The 21,236-nt window shown below is 40.5% G+C and overlaps 1 protein-coding gene across 2 annotated transcripts in view; it reads left to right on the top strand.

Annotated features, from left to right (window-relative positions):
• The window catches only part of SEC24B (SEC24 homolog B, COPII coat complex component), a 91,460-nt gene that overhangs the window by 44,769 nt on the left and 25,455 nt on the right, over positions 1 to 21,236 (top strand). For both annotated transcript variants that reach the window (XM_045284112.1, XM_045284111.1), the window contains 6 exons: positions 2,678 to 2,862; positions 7,995 to 8,097; positions 11,156 to 11,282; positions 12,240 to 12,349; positions 17,259 to 17,371; positions 20,927 to 21,045. In XM_045284112.1, coding sequence (XP_045140047.1) covers positions 2,678 to 2,862; positions 7,995 to 8,097; positions 11,156 to 11,282; positions 12,240 to 12,349; positions 17,259 to 17,371; positions 20,927 to 21,045 — 757 coding nt within the window. The remainder of the gene's footprint in view (positions 1 to 2,677; positions 2,863 to 7,994; positions 8,098 to 11,155; positions 11,283 to 12,239; positions 12,350 to 17,258; positions 17,372 to 20,926; positions 21,046 to 21,236) is intronic.

Below are 21,236 nucleotides of genomic sequence, written 5' to 3'. Positions count from 1 at the left end.
GCTTAGGCCTATTTTTACATACTAAATACTTGTAGATTTTCATCTAAAAAGACTATTGTTTGACAAGCTAGTTTCAAAACAAACCATTTGTTTTTTAAACCCTAGTTAAGATATATTTTACTTTCTTAGCTTTAGGCAATGTTCTGTAATAAAATAAAACTAGCTTTCAAGTATTACACTTAGTGTGAGGGTTCTGAACTCAGAAGTCCTATCTTTGAATTTGTTTGCTTGAAATGGCTTTGATTCAGCTGCGAGGAAGCCCAATTGGTAGCCTTTGGGAAGGGAGGAGGGCAGGGGAAACTTTAAATTTGTTTTCCATGCTTAAAAAATAGGGAAACAAGTAGATATTTAAATATGAAAAGTTCGGTACAGGTTTTATGTAGCTGTTTTTATTTTATTTTATTTTTTTTGCAAATTTAAGTGTGTGATCAATTACAGAAAATATAGAAAAGCAAATAAAATAATAAAGGAAACAGCATAAAGTATAACCACAGCAGAATTTGGGAATCTGCTACACTGATTGCCTTGTGGATTATTGATAGATAATGGATATTGTTTTCAAAATATATTGTTTTAAAAGTATATGAGTAAATCTTTTCATATTATTAAATAATCTTCATCTTTTTTTTTAATCCTCATCATTTTATAGCTGTTTAATACCACATGTTCTAGGGGGGGAAAGAGTCCCGAAGTTCAAATGTATCTTTCAGAGACCCCGTTAGTAAGTCTTAAATGGGACAGAGACGATCATGTCTGCATGAGGGAGACCCTCTGCATAAGGGCGTAATGGTGTCCAGAGGATTCACAGACCCATTTCTAGTTAAAGAAAGAAAGGGCACATAATAACATTGTCAGAAAATCACGATTGGAAGCAGATCAGTTCATCCCAGTCGCAGGCAAGACTACAGAAGTGAGAGACCAGGATTAGAATACAGACACTGTGCAGATTAGAAACGTTTACTGAATTGGTTCTGAGGTCCTTTTACCATCCGGGTCTGGGTGTGACACAAGCATGCCACCCTAGTACTCTAATTTATATCAGTGGAATATTCAAGCAAGTTCCTAAGCCCAAGACTGCCCCTCCCTGGACCAGCCAGGACACTCTGAGGGCAGAGCTTTTTGCATTGAAGGTCAGTGGTCACTCGTTGGAGGCAGAGACGATGTGGAGACTGAAATTGGATGTAGGGCTCCACCTGTAAACAGCCCTGCTGTGCTTGGGCTAAGTGTTGGGCTCCCTAACCACAACATTAGTGGTTCAAATACACCAGCTGCTTCACAGGAGACAGATGAGGTTTTCTGCTCCCATAAAGATGTACAGCCTTAGAAGTCTTAGAAACCCTACACAGGGTCACTGTGAGACAGAATCTACTTGGGGGCAGTGAGCTTGTTTTGATTTGGTTTACCAAAACTTGTAGCCTTTTGCAAACCCGGGTTGCTAATAACTGCAAGGCCAGCGACTTGAAACCACCAGCAGCTCCGTGGGCGGAAGATGGGCCTTTCTACTCCTGTAAAGACTTACAGTCTTGACAATGCACAGGGTCAGTTCTACCCCGCCCTGTAGGGTCACTACGAGTGTGCATTGAGTCGATGGCAGTGAGTTTGTACACTATGTCAGTGCCTATTAGCATTCATGCCATCCACACTTTCTGTTTTATTTTCAGACCCCACAAATAGTTCAGTGAGTAAAACAGACCTCGTAGTTACTCTGAGACATTTCCAACAATGTTTTTAAAATATGTATGTGTTTCTATGTGTAAATATATACATATATATAAAATAACAAGTATTGGTGAAGATGTAGAAACATTGGAAATTTCATACATTGCTGATGGAATGCAAAATGGTGCAACTCCTAGGGAGAGCAGTTTGATGATACCACCGTGTGTTAGATATAAAATGGATATATGACTGGCAATCCTTTTCCTGGCAGGTTATTGAAAACAATCAGCGTAGCATTATTCACAAAAGCCAAAAAATGGAGTGGAAATAATTAACAGATCAGTGGAGAAACAAAATGTAATATAGCTTGTGCAACTTTTGTTAATAGTTAGCTATAAACAAAAGGAAATTACATAGTGCAACATGGGTGAACTCTGAAAAGTTTTGCCTAGTAAAATAAGCTAAGCCCCAAAAAACAAATGTATGAATCTACTTATATAAAATATCAGAATAGGCCATTTCATATTAGAAAGTAGATAAGATCAGACTACAAAACATCATGGATGTAATTAATGCCATCAGAATGTGCACTTTGTCCTGTTTACCACAATTTTAAAAGTTGATGAGGCGGGGGATATGAACAAGCAGAAATTTTTTGGACAGCCCCGTACATTTCTGTGACATCTGCTCATTCTGAAAATTGGTACACGAAGAAACTAGAAATCAGGTAAGCATGCTAGTAGGAACTATTTGCGAGAAACCAAATTCCTGATGTTGAAAGCATTGTTCCTGGAAGTGTCCATTTAACCTTGCTAGTAACTGAAATCTGCCAGTGTATTTATTTGATCCCTGTTTTGTTTTCAGTTCTCTTTTCTATTGCGTTTCCATCGTGTCACTCCTTCATTGGCGGGTTATATTTAAATTTGCTTAGTTTCTTGCTGTTTTCGGATGTCGAACTCCTATATAGGAGATCTTTTATTCCTGGTTGCTTATGTTTTGCTCTGCAATGCTCTTTCAGCCGTATCCTGGCGGGAACCAGCTGTCCTCCAGTCTAGCAGGACTGAGTCTGCAGAGTTCTCCCCAGCCGGAAAGCCTGAGACCTGTAAACCTCACCCAGGAGAGGAATGTGTTACCTGCGACTCCCGTGTGGGCTCCCGTACCAAACCTGAATGTAGACCTCAGGAAATTAAATTGTAGTCCAGAGTAGGTATCTTTTTAAATCATTTTTTAAGTCATTTAATTTGCTTTGAGCAAACCATTGTATGATTTTCAGAAGTAGCATATTATTTCCCTGACTAGAATCTTTGTTAAAAAAAAACTTTTCAATTTAATTTGAATAGAAATTTTAACTATAACACTGACGACTATAGGCCATCTTTTCCTGTCCCCAATCCTACTTCCACTTAGTCCTATTCCTCCACCACCAAATAGCAGGATATTTCTTACTGTTGGAGTGAAGGAATTCAGGAATCCAGCCTTAACTCTCATTAATTTTTCCCCCATAAATCCCTTTCCTTCACTTCATCAGTAATAACTTCTGATGTCTGTTAAATAAAGCAGAATCTTTAAAGTTGTTATCCCTTCATCAGTCTTAGCTTAACAGGATACAAACTTCGCTTCTGTAACCTTGCAGGGTTGTTTATTTATCTCTGGACTTTCCTCACCTCTGCACCCCCACCCACACACCACCACCACCCCGAGAATGTGGAGATCAGTTATCTCCAGAGTTGTTTATCTGACCTGGATTTAGATTTGGATTTCCTTTATTGACTGTTCCTTCACCCATGGAGAAGTTTGTTTGGCAGCCTGTGTCTGATAGCGACCAAGCCCTGAGGGACCCTCTGGGCGAGTGAGCTCAGGTGTCACCTGGCAGAACCTCCGAAACCAAGCGCTCTTTATTCGTGCATCCTCTCAGTACCTCTGTAATTCAGAAGACGTTCTCCTACTCCTGGAATCTCTCTTCCCTCAGAACCACAGCATTGTAGGAGAATTCATGTTATTTGCAGTCGGTATTTTTCCTTTAGTTAAGGCTTTTCTTAAAAAGTAAGAGGCTTTCTCATCCAAAATCTTATCTAGAATCGGAAAGAGGCAGTGGGGAGTGGAGAGAGACTGAGGACTCACTTTCTCTTAGCACGCTCTACCCTTCCTTCAGTGCCTGAGCCGGGCCACCATCGCTTCCATGCAGGGGAGGCCACGGGGTGGCCTGTGGGTTGAAAACAGCTAGTTGCCCTTCTGGCTCTACGTGATTGGATGGAGATGAATCTGAATGACGGTCTTGTGGTGTGAGTGGTGAGGCATCTTCCCAATGGATGAAAAGAAATCACACACACACAGACTTCAAAAAGTTTGTGGGAAAATCCCATTATCTAGTTTGATTCCATTTTTCTATGAACTTTCTCAAGCTCCTTGTGCGCGCACGTGTGTGTTGTGTGTGTGTGTGTGTGTGTGTGTAACCCCATTTGTAGGGATTGACGTATATGTGTCTACCCAGGTAAGCTGTTTCTGTGAAAGTCTCCCTCTTTCCTAAATAGCACAGCAAGGCAATTGGGAGTACAGTCTTTCTTCAGAGTTAAATCAACTTAGGTTTGTGTCATGATTATGCTAATAAGTAGGTACGTGATTTGCAAATTACTTCTCAACATCTCAATACTGTCACCTCTGAGTCAGCAAGAAGGATGCATCCTGCATATTAAGATACTTTCTTCAATAGATGTGTATTGCCTGTCTTTGAAGTTAAGTGCCAGGCACTCTTTCTAGGTGCTACAGTAGAATAGTAAACAAAACAAAAATCTCTCATGAAATTTAACCTTCTTTACAGGGAGACATATTGTAAACAGAAAAACCAATAACTATACAAGGGTAAGTTAAAAACAATAAAAGTTGCTACGAGAATTCTAGCTCATGCATGCCTGGGTTTATTCCCAGCTAACTGTGTTAAACCATGTGTCTGTGACCAGTGGATGGCTACAGGCAAGTTCGCTCAGTACAGCCACTGTCTGACTTAAGCTCATTAGGGCGCCTCCACAAGCTAGGTGCAGTCAAACCAGGGACTTGTTGGGCCAGTTCAATTCAAGCAGAGACCTCAGCTCAAAAGGTGACAGTGATTGCCATTGGGAATTCCCAGGGGGTGGTATAAGTAGATACTCTTTTTTGGCCAAAGGACATAAGACAGTGGCTTATTGGGAAGAAGTTTTGAGAAAAAATTGTATTGGTGAGGGAAAAGGTCAGGAAAGTTATAACAAGAAAATTGTTTTCATTACATCAGTGCACCTACCCATTTTCTTAGGGTAGCAAGGGCTTATCTATGAAAATTTCACTGGGAAACCTCAAGCCATATACCCTGCAGCCTTGATTGTGCCTCTTCTGACTAATTTTTATTCCCCAAACTTGATACTGAAAAGGAACATGAGTTGAGTCCCTTAGTGGCATAGTGCATTGGACTGCAATACTCATGGTCAGCAGTTTGAAACCACCAGCCACTCCATGGGAGAAAGACAGAGCTTTCTACTCTTGAAAAGAGTGTGAATCTCAGAAACCCACAGGGGCAGTTCTACCCTGCCCTGTAGGGTCGCCATGAATCGACTTTGACGCGATGGCAATGAGACAAAGAAATTAGAGTGCAGAATTCTCCAGGGAAGGGCTAGAGGGACAGAAACAAGTATTTCTCAAAAGTGTATAGATAGATGTAAGATAACATGGGAAAGCAGTAGCTTCACATTTTTTGTTTTGTTTAATCAAGGTTTCTCCTTTCTTGTAGCATTACTATTTGACTTCCTTATAATATTACCCACTGCCATTGAGTTGATTCAACTTACAGCGACCCTTTAGACAGAGTAGAACTGCACATACAGTGTCTCCAAGGCTGCAAGTCTGTGTAGAACCAGAGCATTACATCTTTCTCCTGACAATCGGCTAGTGTGTTGCAACTGCCGACCTTGTAGTTAGCAGCTGAGTGCTTTAACCACTGCTTCACCAGCTTTCTATATGATAACATGATACTACTATGAAGAAAAAAAATTCCTGTACTTGGGCAACTTTTTAACTGATGAGTAAGGACAGGTGTTCTCCAGGAGTTAACTTTTGATTAGAGATCTGAGTGAAGTAATTGTGAGCAAGGAGTGTTCCAAACTACAGGGACAAACTTTGTGTGTTCAAAGACCAGCAATAAACTTGGATTTAGTAGAACAGAAAATGGCAGAGTGTAGTAGGAAATGAGTTCAGAGGGAGAGGCAAGACCTTAAAGGCCTTGCAAACTAGAGTTTATGTGGGGAGGGGTGAGCCTTTCTAAAAGACTGTTAAAGCAGCCATAGAAAGAATTGATTGTTGGGGAACAAAGAAGCGAATGCAGCACTCTGGGTTGTGTTCCAGCTAATGGTGGGCATGTGGAAAGTGACTGGATTCTGCAAATGTGTTTTGAAGCTAGAGCCAGTGAGTCTTATTATTAGATTGGCTACATGGAGTATTTTAAAAGGTACCCATCCTTATTGTTCTTATGCCTTACTCAGTCTCCTTGGAATAAGATTTTAGTCTTCAGTGTCTACAGAATTTCTTAAAGGTCACCTTTGAATTCTGTATTACTCAATCATTATCTTCCCCTCCTCACCCCTCAAGTGCCCATGATCATATATGTCTCCATTTAATATTAACCACTGTTCATAAACTGAGCCCTAGTGGTATAATAGTTACCGGTTGGGCTGCAAGCTACAAGGTCTGCGGAAACCACTAGCTACCCCATAAGGGAAAGACAGGGCTTGCTACTCCAGTGAAGAGTTACAGCCTGGAAACTCAGGGGCAGTTCTGCCTTGTCTTCTAGGGCCACTAGGAGTTGGCACCAGCACAATGGCATTAATTCCTCTTCGAATTTTATTCCTTTCATGATACTTCTCGTTCTTTGCCTATTCTTTGCCTATTCTTGTATCGGTCCTTTGTGCGCTGACTGTAATCCATAGCTGTGTCAGTCTGGGTAGACTAGAGAAACAAATCCATGGACACATATGTGTATAAGAAAGAGATCTATATATAAGAGCAATTGAACATTGAGAAAACATCCCAGGCCAGTCCAGATCAAGCCCTTAAATGTCCGATATTAGCCCATCTGTCTGATACCAATCTATAAAGTCCTCTTCAGACTCACAAAACACATGCAATGACGCCGAATGTAGAAGGTCACAGGCCAGTGAGTAGAAAATCTTTGGATCCAGTGTCATTGGAAACATCTCATCGCTGGCAGGGGTCTTTACCTCAGCGTGGGTCCATGTGTCTTGTCAGCTGCTGTGTCTCCCAGGGTGTGAGCAGAGAGAGAGAATTGTCTCCCGCCTCCAAGGAGGAAGTATGGGATTTCCCAGAATTCCCAGGAGAAGGCCATGCCCACGCAGAGGCCTCATTGGCTATGATCTGATTGACAAGCTAGATTCCACCCCTACACTCTAAATCCTCAAATTGACAAACGATTCTATATCTACCACAACAGCACAATATAAAACGCTAACTGAGCACTTGCTCCGTGAGAAGAACAGTGCTGACGTGACACAAAAACATAAAAATCTCCATAAATCTCCAATCCCAGAGAGAGAAGACAAGCAAGGTAACAACCAACTAAAGAAACAATATAATTTATAGCACAGAAACGGGCATAGAACTCGGGGAACAGATGAGGGAGTGAATTCTTCTACTGGGAGAGGTTGAGGAGGGGGATTTCAGAAGAAGTGGAAACTTTTAACGAGCCTCATAGGAAGAGTAACTGATGAATAAAGGGCAATGAAGCAGGAACAGCATCATTAAAGACGCAGAGAGAATCCTTTTCCCTCATGTTTTCTACTCCCTTTTATTCATGCCTTACAATAGTTTACCAAACTTACTGGGCCTACCGCCTTCAAGAGAAAAAGCTACTCACCGCACCCCCCATCTCCCTGCGCACACGCAAGCAATAACGTGTGTCGTGTAGGGCACCATCCAGAGTGAAGTGTAGCCACGTACTTTTGCAGCCCCTCCGTCCTTTCAGGGCCCCTGGCTTGGGGACTCGCCCACTTTGGGAAACCCTGCCTTAACATGGTAGTTAAAATTAAGCAATTGGCTTTCTTTCTTTCTTTAACGTGTGTAGTTTAATACCATGAAGATGATGCATCCTTAATTTAGGACATTTCATAGTTGTGACATATGCATCCAGGTTCAATCAGAATTTCCTGGTTTTAGTTCTGTAACTTACCCAGGTGATTCTCATTTGCACCCTTACGTGTTCTTACTCCCCTCCAACTCTACCTACTTGGGTATGATGTTGTTGTGTTTTTCTCATAGCTAATGTTAGTTCATGTTGTTTGTGGGTTTTTTCTTTGCAGTTCATTTCGGTGTACTTTGACAAATATTCCACAGACGCAGGCTTTACTGAATAAAGCTAAACTACCTTTAGGATTGTTGCTTCATCCCTTCAGAGACCTAACGGTAAAGTACCCTCGCTTTAAATCCTTGTTTATGCTGACTTGTGTACCTGTGTGCAAAATACTTAGACTGGATAATTTCTTAGAATTTTTATCTTCTCCCTTCTTTCATTTTGTGCGAGAGATCATCCTGTTTGCCCAGTTCAGTTCAGCAAACATTTTCTGAGCCACTCGCTTTGTGGCGGGCCCGGAACAAGCAGTGGGGTTGCTCTAAGTCCTTCTCTGACAGGGCAAGGAGTACACAGGATAATTGCTGTATGTCACTGCTCAGCGTCTGTGTGGGACTCAGGCAGTCAGCGCTGCTGGGGCAAATACCCCAGTATTTGGGTACAGTAGCGCACATGGTCTACAAAAGACGAGACCAATTGCAGATTGAGGAGTTTGGGGAATTGGGAGAGGCCAGAGGCTAGATGAGCTGTAGGAGTCCCAGGAAAAGGGCTATATGGTTGTTCTCAGTGGCACAAAACCAATGCGCATTTGTAAAATCTGAGAAGCCCTAAATGCCTGGAGTCTGTTGCATTAGAACATTACTCGGTTCTGGTGTGGATGGTGGCCGCTTAGGAGGCGCCGGGTGTGAGAGAGTGGAATGGTCCGGCGGGTTTTCCTGGCTGTAATCTCTGCAGAAGCAGATATTCAAACAGCCAACCTTTGTAAGCCATTAGTGCCACCCAGCGACCTTAAAACGTTGCTTGTTGATGTTTCCCCAGTGTGTTTGGTTTCACAGCTTACTAAATGTTTATGCCTGGTTCTGGTGTTTCATATGAATGCTTTGTATTTAAATGAAGTTTTTCATCAATCGTTTTACCAGAGGCATTTTATTTGTCCGTCATAAAGTTGTTTCCCCTTGCACTTTGCTACTGCACTGGTTTTCACCCCCTCCTGTTGCTACTGAGTTTCTTTTGCCCCTTTCTTCCAACAAATATTCCTTGCTTCGTTGTCATGCTTGAGGGAGCCCTGGTGCCACTGTCCTAAAAGCACTCAACAGCCAAGCAAAGAGACAATGGCTCAAACCTGCCCGGTGTTGGGCGGGACAGCCGAAGAGATGTGCAGGTGGGCTTCCGTGTGGAGTGGCAGCCTGGGTGCTCTGTGGGGCAGCTCTGCTCTGTCCTGCAGGGCAGCGCTTCTCAACCTTCCTTCTGCCGCGACCCTGAAACCCCGTTCCTCAGGTTGTGGGGACCCCCAACCATAACATTATCTTTGTTGCTACTTCATAACTGTCATTTTGCTACTGTTATGAATTGTGCGACCCCTGCGAAAGGGTCCTTCGACACACACACACCCCCCCAAAGGGGTCGCGACCCACAGGTTGAGAACCGCTGATGTAGGGCCTCTAAGTTGGAATCCACTGCACGGCAGTAGATTCAGGTTTCGTTGTTAGATGCTGAGGACACCAAGATGAGTAAGCTTTTTCATTGAACTTACTTTCCTACTAGGACGTGTAGGAAAGAAGAAATGAATAGAAAATCAGGTTAATTATACTATGTGATAAGTAACTTGAATGTTTTCAGCAAATACTGTTTTAACCTTACCTCAAAGCCATGATAATTCATTTTCTATATACACAAGTGACATTTTTCTCCTTTAAACATATTTGCTACATTCTACTAGCTACACTGTGATACAGACTTTTAATTTTTTCACAACTGATGCGTATTGACTTGTGTAATAAAAATATGTGAAAAGAAATTAAACACAAATGTATGTTTATTTTTGATAAGAAAAAAGTCAGAAAGGAGATAGAATAATATGCGATTTCCTAACTTTTGCTTATTTTCCAAATTTTCCACACTGAACCAAGCCTCAAGAGATTTATATGTATATATTTGACTCTTACAACTCTTGTCACAATCCATACATCACTTGCATCAGGCAAATTTGTACATATGTTGCCTTCATTCTTTTCTAGACATTTACCTTCTATTGAGCCCTTGGTATCAGCACCTCTTTCTTCCCACTCCACCTTAATATTTTTTTAAATTTTAAATCAAGACACATTTTGCTTGATTTTGTGGGCACGAGGCCTCCTTTCCCGTCAGGTTGTCACGGCAGTCCAGTGAGCAGTACCTGAGAGTCTCACATCAGCTGTAGTCAGTAAATAAAGAGCACGGTATTTTTATTCTCTAGGGCTAATATTTCTTTCTCACATTTTTTAAAAGTTTCATTGGCACTTAATCCATATATCATTCAATTCAATAGTTCAAGTATCTCAAAAAGAGTTGTACGATCATTACCATTATCAATTTTAGAACACTTTGGTTTTTTGCCCCATAGTTAAATCACTTTTAAAATGAGTTGTGTAATCACCATCAGTTCTAGTGCTCCCTCCTCCCTCCCACATATATTGTTTCCACCCCCTGCCCCCTCACCCTCCCTGTCACCCCATCCTCCAACCCCACTCCCCTATAAACCTCTGCTTCAGTTCTTATCTCTGTGCAGCTACGCTTTATGTGCTTCACAAACGGAAAAACCCAACAGAAACAATAAAAAATAAAGTGGTAAGGATAAAATAATACAAAGATGAAAATACAAATAGAAAGAAAAGACCACCATGAATATTTAAAGGGCCAGGGAAGAAATTTTTGTCATGGAACAAGCAAGAATACTTGAACCTAGAAGAATTTCAGGTTGGATCAAAAGGGAGTTCAACTGACCAAGCATCAAATTTGGTCCATTATGCTCAGGTTTACAATGATCCCTTTCAGATATGGAGACCCTGGTCTATGGCTAGTGGGATCTGCCTCCACGTATTTCTTGAGGCTATCAAATGAGCTTTAACTTACCATTTTTTGTTGGACAACCAAGCTTTTCTTGTGAACGAGTAACGTTTCTTGTCTTTGATGCAAGGTTGTTTCAGGGATCGAGTTTAGCCTGTGACAAGAGTGGGAAAAGCTATGATAGATGCTTTTGTGCCTAGCTGGGTGTTGTGAAAATGCTTCCGTTTTGAACCATCCCAAAGCAGAGTTCTGGCATCTGTTCTGCACGTGGAGCAAAGCGGCAAGTGTCGTGTTTTGCCCTGGGTGGATGCTCTCCTCTTGCTGCAACATCTTACTTTTATCTCCTAGCAATTACCAGTGATAACGTCCAATACCATCGTGCGGTGCCGATCTTGTCGAACATACATCAACCCTTTTGTATCCTTCATTGATCAACGTAGATGGAAATGCAATTTGTGCTATAGAGTGAATGATGGTGAGTTTCAGATTCTTTGCATAAGTGTATTTTAATTATTATTTTTAAACATTTTCTGACATTTGTTATTACCTGATTTTTCTCCATGTTAATTAAAAAAATTTTTTTTCATGCCATTTGTTAATGGAAGGAATATAAGGGGGCTTCAAAAAATTCAGTGTAAAAGTAGAATGAAAAGATCATAGAATTTTTCCATGAACTTTTTGAAACTCCCTTGTGTAGTTTAAGGGGTCTTAGTTGGCTATAGGACACACATTGAGCTGCTAACCCCAAGATCAGCAGTTCAAACCCACCAGCCGCTCTGAGGGAGAAAGGTGAGGCTGTCTGACCCTGGAAAGATTTACAGTTTTGGAAGCCCTAAGTAGGGTCATATGAGTTGGATTCTCCTCAGTGGCAAGGACACTTCATTTTGGCTGACGAAGGAGAGTGACAGGGATAGCAAATTACAAAACTTTATTTAAAAAAAACAGTAAAGGTCATGAGGAAGTCATGCAGATATATGATGATTGCCCCTGAGCAGTTGGCTTGTCATCTTTGTCATGTGATTGGTTCATTGCACTCTGGTCGAGCTCTGTACACACGTGTGTTTCTGTGTATGTGCACATGGGTCTGTCCCTCTATTGCCTCCTGTACCCATTTCTTAGTTCCCTTCATTGTAATTATTTTCTAATTTGTGTTTCTTTGATGTGTTTCTTGCCATGTGGTATGTTAAATTGGACACAGGCATAAGAAACAATATCACCTGCATTCTGATTTCAGAAAATAAATTTTTTATCCTTCTGGTGTATATTTTAAACAGGGCTTAATAGATTAGTTTTTTTATCATTGTGTTTACAAGACTTTTCATAAACCTCATAGAAATTGCACTGTGAAGGGGTGTTTTTATTTGTAGGTCGTGTATGTGTGTTATTACAAATTATGTTATTAAATTTTTACTGAATTTCTATTTTCATCTAGTACCCGAAGAATTTATGTATAACCCCCTTACTCGATCATATGGTGAACCTCATAAACGACCAGAAGTTCAGAATTCAACGGTGGAGTTCATTGCTTCTTCAGATTACATGGTAACTATTCAGTACTAAAAATCAGTCATGAGTACTAAATTCATTACAGGTTGTCCCCAATTTATGACCGGGCTCTATTCAGTGATTCAGTCTTGAGCTGCTTCTAATGTAGCCAACTACTCTCTGCCCACCCCTCACCCTCAATTATCATTGCCTTTTATTATCAGTATCTTTATATAAAATTCATAATTTTATAAAATTGTATATCATTGTTAGGTGCCATCGAGTCAGTTCCGATTCATAGTGACCTTGTGCCATCCTCACACTGTGGTTTCATACGTGCATACATTAAAGAATAATTAAAGCATCAAACAAAGAACAGTGGGACAGCAGTTGCATTTTGTCCATGGTGGTAATAACTCCACATGTAGAAGTTCTGGATCGTCCCTCCCTGGGATGAAATAGAATTACTAGTTAGAAAATTAAGTGAGAATTATCTGTATCATCCTTTTTTTTTCCACTCATATATTTCACAGTAATCTCACTGCCTCCAAATCTTCCTATCTTTTAGCAAAACAGTCAGTGTTTGGGTACATTTATTTTTAAGCACCCAAACTGCCTGATTTAGTTTAGAAAAAAGCTTTAGCTGATCCACTAATAACAGTTCAACAGTTAGCGTATACACTCGTGTTTAAGCTGAGTTTTTCAGCACATTCTTATGCAGTTTTTGAGGTAAAATTAGGTGCCTCAGCTGATATTTGGGTCGGCTTATACTCAAGTATATACAGTAAATAACAGTCTAGAGGTAAACATCTGGGAATGATAACATCAGCCAATTACAGACTGCAACACTGGATGTAGTACCACAGTACTAACAATAAAAACCCAAACTCACCACCGTTGACTTGACTCTGATTCATAAGGACGCTATAGCAAAGGGTAGAGCTGCCCCTATGGGTTCCTGAGACCGTTGCTCTTTACAGGAGTAGAAAGCTTCATCTTTCCCCGTGGAGCTGCTGCTGCTGGTTTCAAATTGTTATCCTTGGGATTAGCAGACCAACATGGAGTCCAAGACACCACCAGCTCTCCTCATTACTGACGATAAGAGATTTCCCCCCCTTCCCCCCAAAAATCCCACGGGTAATCATAAATACATTTCATGATAACTGGAGTACATCATTAGGTGGGGACTACTTATATAGGTTAGGTTGTAATTTGCTGTCAAATGACATTTTGTGCAGATTTTGAGGTTGTCTGAAAGTATAATTTTTTTTTTAAGATAAATAAAAGTTGCAATGTTATAGTTATCAAATAGAAATTATTTCTTAAGATTATTTAATCTTCTAGAACAGGGGTTAGCAAACTTTTGAGACAGAAGAACCAGTCCTGTCCCTCACAATAATTTAATATGATTTGAGAGCCACCAGTATAATTTGACCATAAATAAATAAATCACGGTTATCTGAATAAGATCCTTTAAGATTTTTCAAGTTTAGTTCAGAGCCACATGTATGTACTGAAAAGGCAGCCTCTGGCTTGAGAGCCACAATTGCCGACCCCGGTGCTAGAAGAATGCAGAATAAAAAATGTTAGCGATACTTGATGGTTGGCACTAATACCTAAAATTCTTGCCATGCTTTAATTCTTACAGTGAATATAAAGATTTTTAACTATTTAACATGGAAGGTTTTCAAAACACCGTATTTCATATTTCTGCTTAAAACCTCAGTGTGCACGCTTGTAATGATACCACCACCTTAGTTCATCAAGTACACAGTAAGACTCACTTTCTAAATCGGTCATCAGATTTTACCTGCTCTTTGTGCTGAATCTAACAACTTTCTTTTTAAAGAATTCTTTATCTAAATTCTCATCTGTGTCATATCTGCTCGGTCTTATTTATAATAATTGCATCTCTCCTGTATCCTCACTTATAGTCTTTGTTGTTTGTAAATAGTTCCAATGCTGCTTGTTGACTAAAATAAACCGGAGCTTCTATGTGTGAGATGTGTGGGATTCCTGGTACTTTCTCATTTCTTTCTTTATGTGTTCCCAACTCTGGTTCAGCGCTTCATCTGGTTCGGTGTCTTCATCTAAATTAAATCTAAGTAATCTAAATGGAAGTGGTATATGACTCCATCCCAAACCCCATCAGCCCTGCCATATAGTTAAGAATATAAAAAGGCTTTATATATTCTTTATATTAACTTATAACAGAAATTTGAGCATATCTCAAAGAAGAGAAAATAATATAATCAGCCCTCTTGTACCCATCACTAAGCTTCAACAGTTTACCAACATGTTATTCAATAAGTTGTATGTATTCCATAGGCTACTGTAGTCTCTATGTACCCTGGAGTTTATGAAATGCTAATCCTTGACCTTAATAGAGGTATGCATTCTAACAGATAAGAATTTTTTACAAGCATTCAAACAGTACCATCACAGCTAACAAAACTAACATGAATTCTTTTTCTTTTTTAATTATATACTATTATTGGGGCTCTTACATCTCTTATCACAATCCATACACTCATCCATTGTGTTAAGTACATTCGTACATGTGCTGCCATCATCGTTTTCAAAGCATTTTCTTTCTACTTGAGCCATTTATATCAGCTCCTCATTTCCCCCCTCCCCGCACCTACCCTTCCTTCATGAAACTTTGATAAGCTATAGATTATTATTTTCATATCTTACATCATCCTCTGTTGCCTTTCACCCACTTTTCTGTTCGTCCCCCTGAGAGGGCATTATATGTCAATCCTTGTGATCGATTCCCCCTTTCTCCTCTCACCTTCCCCTTATCCTCCTGGTATTCTATTCTCATTGTTGGCCCTGAGGGGTTTATGTATCCTGGATTCCCTTTGTTGCAGGCTCTTTTCTGTAGCAGTGTTCATGTTCTGCCCTTATCTGATTTGTAAGTTAGAATTGTCATGATATTGGGGTGAAGGAAGCATTAAAGAACTAGAGGAAAGTTGCATGTTTCGTCGGTGCTATACTGCACCCTGACTGGCACTTCTCCTTGTGACCCTTCTGTGAGGGGATGTCCAATTGTCTACAGATAGGCTTTGGATCTCCACTCCATGACCCTCTCCATCTTCTGTTCTGGGTTTTAGATGCCTTATAACTGATCCCATTGACACCTCATGATCATTCAGGCTGGTTTGCTTCTTCCATGTGGGCTTTGTTGCTTCTGAGCTAGATGGCCACTTGTTTAACCTTCAAGCCTTTAAGATCCCAGATGCTATATCTTTTGATAGCCTGGCACCATCAGCTTTCTTCACCACATTTGCTTATGCACCCACTTTGTCTTCAGCGATCATGTCAGGAAGGTGAGCACCACAGAATGCTGTATTGTTAGAATAAATTGTTCTTGTGTTGAGGGAGTACTTGAGTTGAGACCCAATGTCCATCTGCAAACTTAATTCTTAACATATAGATATAAGTACATAGTTCTATTCCCTTCTCGTTATATATAAATATATTTACATGTGTACGTGCTGTATTTAGACCTCTATCAATGTCCTTTGCCTCCTGGTTCTTTCCTCTATTTCCTTTCACTTCCCTCTTGTCCCACCATCATGTTCAGCCTTCATTTGGGTTTAAACATTCCTCGCTGCTACATTGCCCTTGATTAAGCCCCACTAGGCATTCTACACCCTTCTTTCCATTGATTTTAGTTCACTTGTTGTTCCCTTATCCCTGGGTTGGTTCCCTTCCCCTCCCCCCCTTCCTTTCTCCCACCTGCCCTTTTCCTGTATTCTCCCGGAACCATTGGTCCCATTCTTATCGTCTCCAAATTATTTATCCCGCCTATCTTATCTAGATAGACACGCGAAGACATTAATAAGCGCAAAAAGCAGGCAAAGCCAAACAAAACAACAAAGGCAGTCAAAACAATAACAACAGCAAAAAAACAAAAACAAAATAACAACAAAAAGAAAACCACTGACAAAAATGGAAAGCTCTATAAAAAGTTCAAGGTCTGTTTGTTGGCTTTTATGAGTGTTTTCCAGTTGAGTCTGAGGGGATGTCACACTCTGTCTCCAAAGTCTATTTTTGGTATTCCTCAGGGACTTAATCACTTTGCTCCCCTTGCTGCTCTGTTGCATGCCCTCAGTGTTTCGCCCCAATGTGACGGGATCAGATTGGTCACAGTTCCCACACTGTTTCTGCAGTGTTATCTCCTGTAGAACTATAGTTCAGTAAAGGATGTTGTGTCTCGTGCTGGGGCAAGCCCTATGGTCCTCTCTGTGCATTGTCTGCCCAGCTCAGGAATATCATCCTTGGGGCTTGGTGGGCCAGGATAACATTAATTCTTAATGTCCCTTATCTCTAGTTCTGGTCACCCTAGTCATTTCAGAATTGTTTTTCTCTAGTCACTTGAACCGGGATTCACTCAGTGCCCACAGTAGTGTATTTGCTATGTCTCTTGAAAGTTTTGTCTTGTAAGCTATAGCCCTTATACCTTTCTTTGCATTTGAAATATCATCATCAGACTGAAATGACTTTCTCTACACTTAGCCCTCCGAATTCACCCACTACCAGGTGACAAGGCAGCTAGTACTTATTGCAAATTGTCAAGTTTAGGGGTGTCTTTTTGTTTGTTTTGATCATTTTCAGGTAAGGAATGTAGAGTTTAGTATTAAAACATATACATGCCCAAAGCCCTTAGCCAACTCTTTACCAGGAATCTATTTTGGTCAAATCTGCTTAGCCAGCCCTTGGGCTGTGCTGACTTACATATGTACACTATGTGCCTTATCCCCGACAAACAGATTTACAAGGGGGAAAAAGTGACAGAAAGGGATGTCCTTCTCAATAGCACATGAGACCTTATAGGACAACTACACACTTTGTGCATTTATATTTTTGTGTAATATGCTTGTTAAATATAAAGAGTACTGCTATAAAAAGACCAACTGATCACCAACTAAATAAGCTGCGTTCCTCTGATTCCTTTCAGCTTCGTCCTCCCCAGCCTGCGGTGTACTTGTTTGTTTTAGATGTGTCTCATAATGCAGTGGAAGCTGGATATTTGGCCATTTTGTGCCAATCGCTGTTAGAAAATCTCGACAAGTAAGCATCTTCCTTTACTCAATGTGTGTGTGTATAAATGTAAACTCAGAAGATTTAGTTTTCATTACATTTGATTATGTTTATCTGTTCATTAAAAGTACTTCCTGTCAACCCTATAATACTTGGATTATTTCATGACTTAGGACTGAATGTGTGAATGATAGCATTTTAATACGTAGTAAAGAACTCAGATTTTATGTAACTGTTACTACAGCCTAGTTGCCTTGGAGCAGGCCCAGGAAGCTTGACTTGGCTTGGGTCACCTAAGCATCAGAATCTGATGCAAAACCTCGCTCTTGTTTGAGCAAGGAAGCACTTCATATTGCCAGTTTTAATGGTGCTGAAAGGATTAGACAAAGGAAAAGGGGAATTGGTTTTTGCTCTGAATATTTCAGGAAGCCAGCAATGGAGCTTTTCATTTGGCACAATAGTATTGAACTATATTGTGAACGTGGGAACAGAATAGAGGATGGGCAGATGGTTTGCTTATACCTAACCCTGATACCTACCTTTGCGTTTACTGATGTTAGTCATAGAGGAACACTTCAACTAGCTTTGAAAATGCAGCCTCCATTGTGGTAATGTGGTAACAATTCTTCTCAAAATGATTGAACTATTGAATTGTAGGATATGTGGGTTATGTGCCAATAAAACTGTAAAAAAAGCAAATGCAGCCTGCAGATCTGGAAAACATTGTTGCTTGTACACTTATTTTTCTGTTTACTCTGACCCTCACAAGAGGTTTGGCACACCACTGCATGGTTCTTGACATGCATAGAAGTGTCAGAAATACCCTAGGTGGTTCTGGTGGGCTCTCGCCAGCTCCCGGTGGAGTTTGCGAGTCCTTGCTCTTCTGAATGCTAGTTCTAGTCTCAGTACGGTCAACGTAGCACTCACTGATTTTGACCTGCAAATAAAAGTGGTAGCATATACAAAACATCTAGAGAGATGGAAAGATTTGGTTTTTAGAGTCTGTTAGTAGCTAACAGTTTTCATGTTTTTCCCCCTTGATCCAACGGTTTGCCCTTATTTTCGTCCCAGATATTTCAGGAATAGCTGTAGTCGTCAGTGACTGTGAATACCAGTCAGCAGAGGAATGGCTCCTGAGATTGTGAAGCGTTAGCTTGCTAGGAAAGTATGAGTTGAGCAAATGTTTGCAAGTTCAATAGATGACACAAAACAAACAGACAAAAATCCAGAATGGAAAATCATAGTTTAGAAATGTAGCCACCACCACCCACCCCCAAAAAAAAGGCAGTTTGGGGAAATTTTTAAATGAATGTGATAGTTATTGAGTTGATATATGTTCTGTAATATGTATTTTCACCACAATAATAAAGAAATGTGATAGGATAGCAACAATATAGGAGCATGTTTAGGGGAAGGGCTCTGGAAAAATGTTTCAGAAATTGTTTAGCGCTGGAGCAGCTCTAGCATATCTCTGTCTGGGGCAGGTGTCTCCACTGGAATGGGTAACAGACAGCCCTTATTGAACTTAGTTTCTCAAACAATGTAAGCTGATTTAAAAAAAACCTTACAGATCTTAACCAGTATTGGTAAGCTGAACAACCACATGACTTGTTTCTGTGTGTTCTCTGAAACACTTTCTGACCTAACTTGGGAGCTAACAGAACAAGCTGAGTTATCATGCAGAATAGTAATCATGCCTGTTGTTTGATTACATGGGTTTTTTGTTGTTGTTGTTGTTGTTGTTTTGGGGGGGCATCCTTATTAATATTTAAAATCATTTTAAAAGCATCACTAAAAAATAAATTCACTTAACATAGTTGGTGGTCTTGAGAAATATACTCATGCAAAGTATCTTTCATATTAGTAAGAAAACTTTGATAGGTAGTAAAATGATGATTTTTAAAAGACTGATCATTGATCAAACATTTTGATATCTTTAAATATGTTTTTTACTTAAAATTGTAGGCCTTGAAATCTGATGTGCATTATACTCAGTCTTTTCTCATGCTGCCCTTTAGGCAGTAAGACAGTATACTAGCCTAATGTGGTCAGTAAAAGTGTGAGTAGCTTTTCACTTTAAGAAGTGTGCCTCTTCGAAGAACAAAAATTCATATCATTGTGTGCTCATCTCCCTGATACAATCACTGAAGACAAATGGGTGCATAAGCAAATGTGGCGAAGAAAGCTGATGGTGTCTGGCTATCAAAAGATATAGTGTCTGGGGTCTTAAAGGCTTGAAGGTAAGCAAGCGGCCATCTAGCTCAGAAGCAACAAACCCCACATGGAAGAAGCACACCAGCCTGTGCGATCACAAGGTGTCGAAGGGATCAGGTATCACGCATCAAAGAACAAAAAAGCATATCATAGTGAATGAGTTGGGAGTGCGGAGTGGAGAACCAAAGCCCATTTGTAGTCCACTGGACATCCCCTTACAGAAGGATCTTGGGGAGGAGACTAGCCAGTCAGGGTGCGATGTAGCAATGATGAAACATACAACTTTCCTCTAGTTCCTAAATGCTTCCTCCTCCCCCCACCCACTATCATGATCCCAATTCTACCTTACATATCTGGCTAGACCAGAGATGTACACTGGTACAGATAGGAACTGGAAACACAGGGAATCCAGGGTTGATGATCCCTTCACGACCAGTGGTGTGAGTGGTGATACTGGGAGGGTAGAGGGAGGGTGGATTTGAAATGGGAAACGGATTACAAGGATCTACATTGTGACCTTCTCCCTGGGGGATGGATAGCAGAAAAGTGGGTGAAGGGAGACATCGGACAGACATATGACAAAATAATAGTTTATAAATTATCAAGAGTTCATGGGGGGGGGGGATATGAGGAGCTGTGCCAGGGGCTTAGGTGGAGAGCAGATGTTTTGAGAATGATGAGGGCAATGAATATACAAATGCGCTTTACACAATTGATGTATGTATGAATTGTGATAAGAGTTGTATGAGCCCCTAATAAAATGATTTTTAAAAAAAAGAGTACTTTGGGAAAGATAGCAGGGGTTCTCTAGTTATTAACCATCTCCTTTTCAGTTTTGACCTGTTCTTACTTGAATAATATTGACACGATTCCATTTTCTGAAGCTATGAATGGATTTTATACATGCAAGTGGTTTCTTCTGAAAATGGAATACTTGATCCTTGCTCTTCCCTTGTGTATACTGGTTTAAACCAGACTCAGACACACTGCCATCGAATCGATTCCAAATTGTAGCAACCCTGTGGGACTGAGTAGGGGTGATTTTTTTCTGACTCCTTTAAAAAAACATTTAAACTTAGTTTAAGGAACCGTATTGGCACAGTGGGAACGTATTTGACCACTGCCCTAGAGACCAGCAGTTGGAAACCACCAGCAGCAGCTTTGCAGGTGGAAGTGCTCTAGTGAACCACTCCTGTCCATTACAATACGTCGAAAACCTTATGAGACAATTCTACCCTGAAGGGTCCCTCGAGTTGGTTTTGACTAGGCCGCATACAGCAGCCACAGCCACAAGTTCTGTGTGCCTTTCTTTTGCTCTCTAAAGGATGCTGTTGAGCGCTTGGAGTTTAGAATCACCGTCTTTGTCTTTAGGCTTCCTGGAGACTCAAGAACAAGAATAGGATTCATGACTTTTGATAGCACTATTCACTTCTACAACTTACAAGATGGACTATCACAGCCTCAGATGTTAATAGTGTCTGATATCGAAGGTAAGAAGTCAGCACAATGATCCTTTTTGGAATTGGGGCTGCTTTATTTACAGCACTAACATGTGTAAGGGTCATTTGTTTTACGAACACTGGTGTTTGTCAAAAAAGAAATTGGATCCCTGTAAAATAATTGACGGTTAAGTTTTTTAAATCTGTGTGCATACCTACACATATGTGCGCACACCATATAT

This window comes from Echinops telfairi, unplaced genomic scaffold (genome assembly GCF_000313985.2).
Source record: "Echinops telfairi isolate 266 unplaced genomic scaffold, ASM31398v2 ScPeMD7_7468;HRSCAF=8506_0, whole genome shotgun sequence".
NCBI classification, from domain to species: Eukaryota; Metazoa; Chordata; class Mammalia; order Afrosoricida; family Tenrecidae; genus Echinops; species Echinops telfairi.
This window is presented reverse-complemented; position numbering and strand designations above follow the sequence as displayed.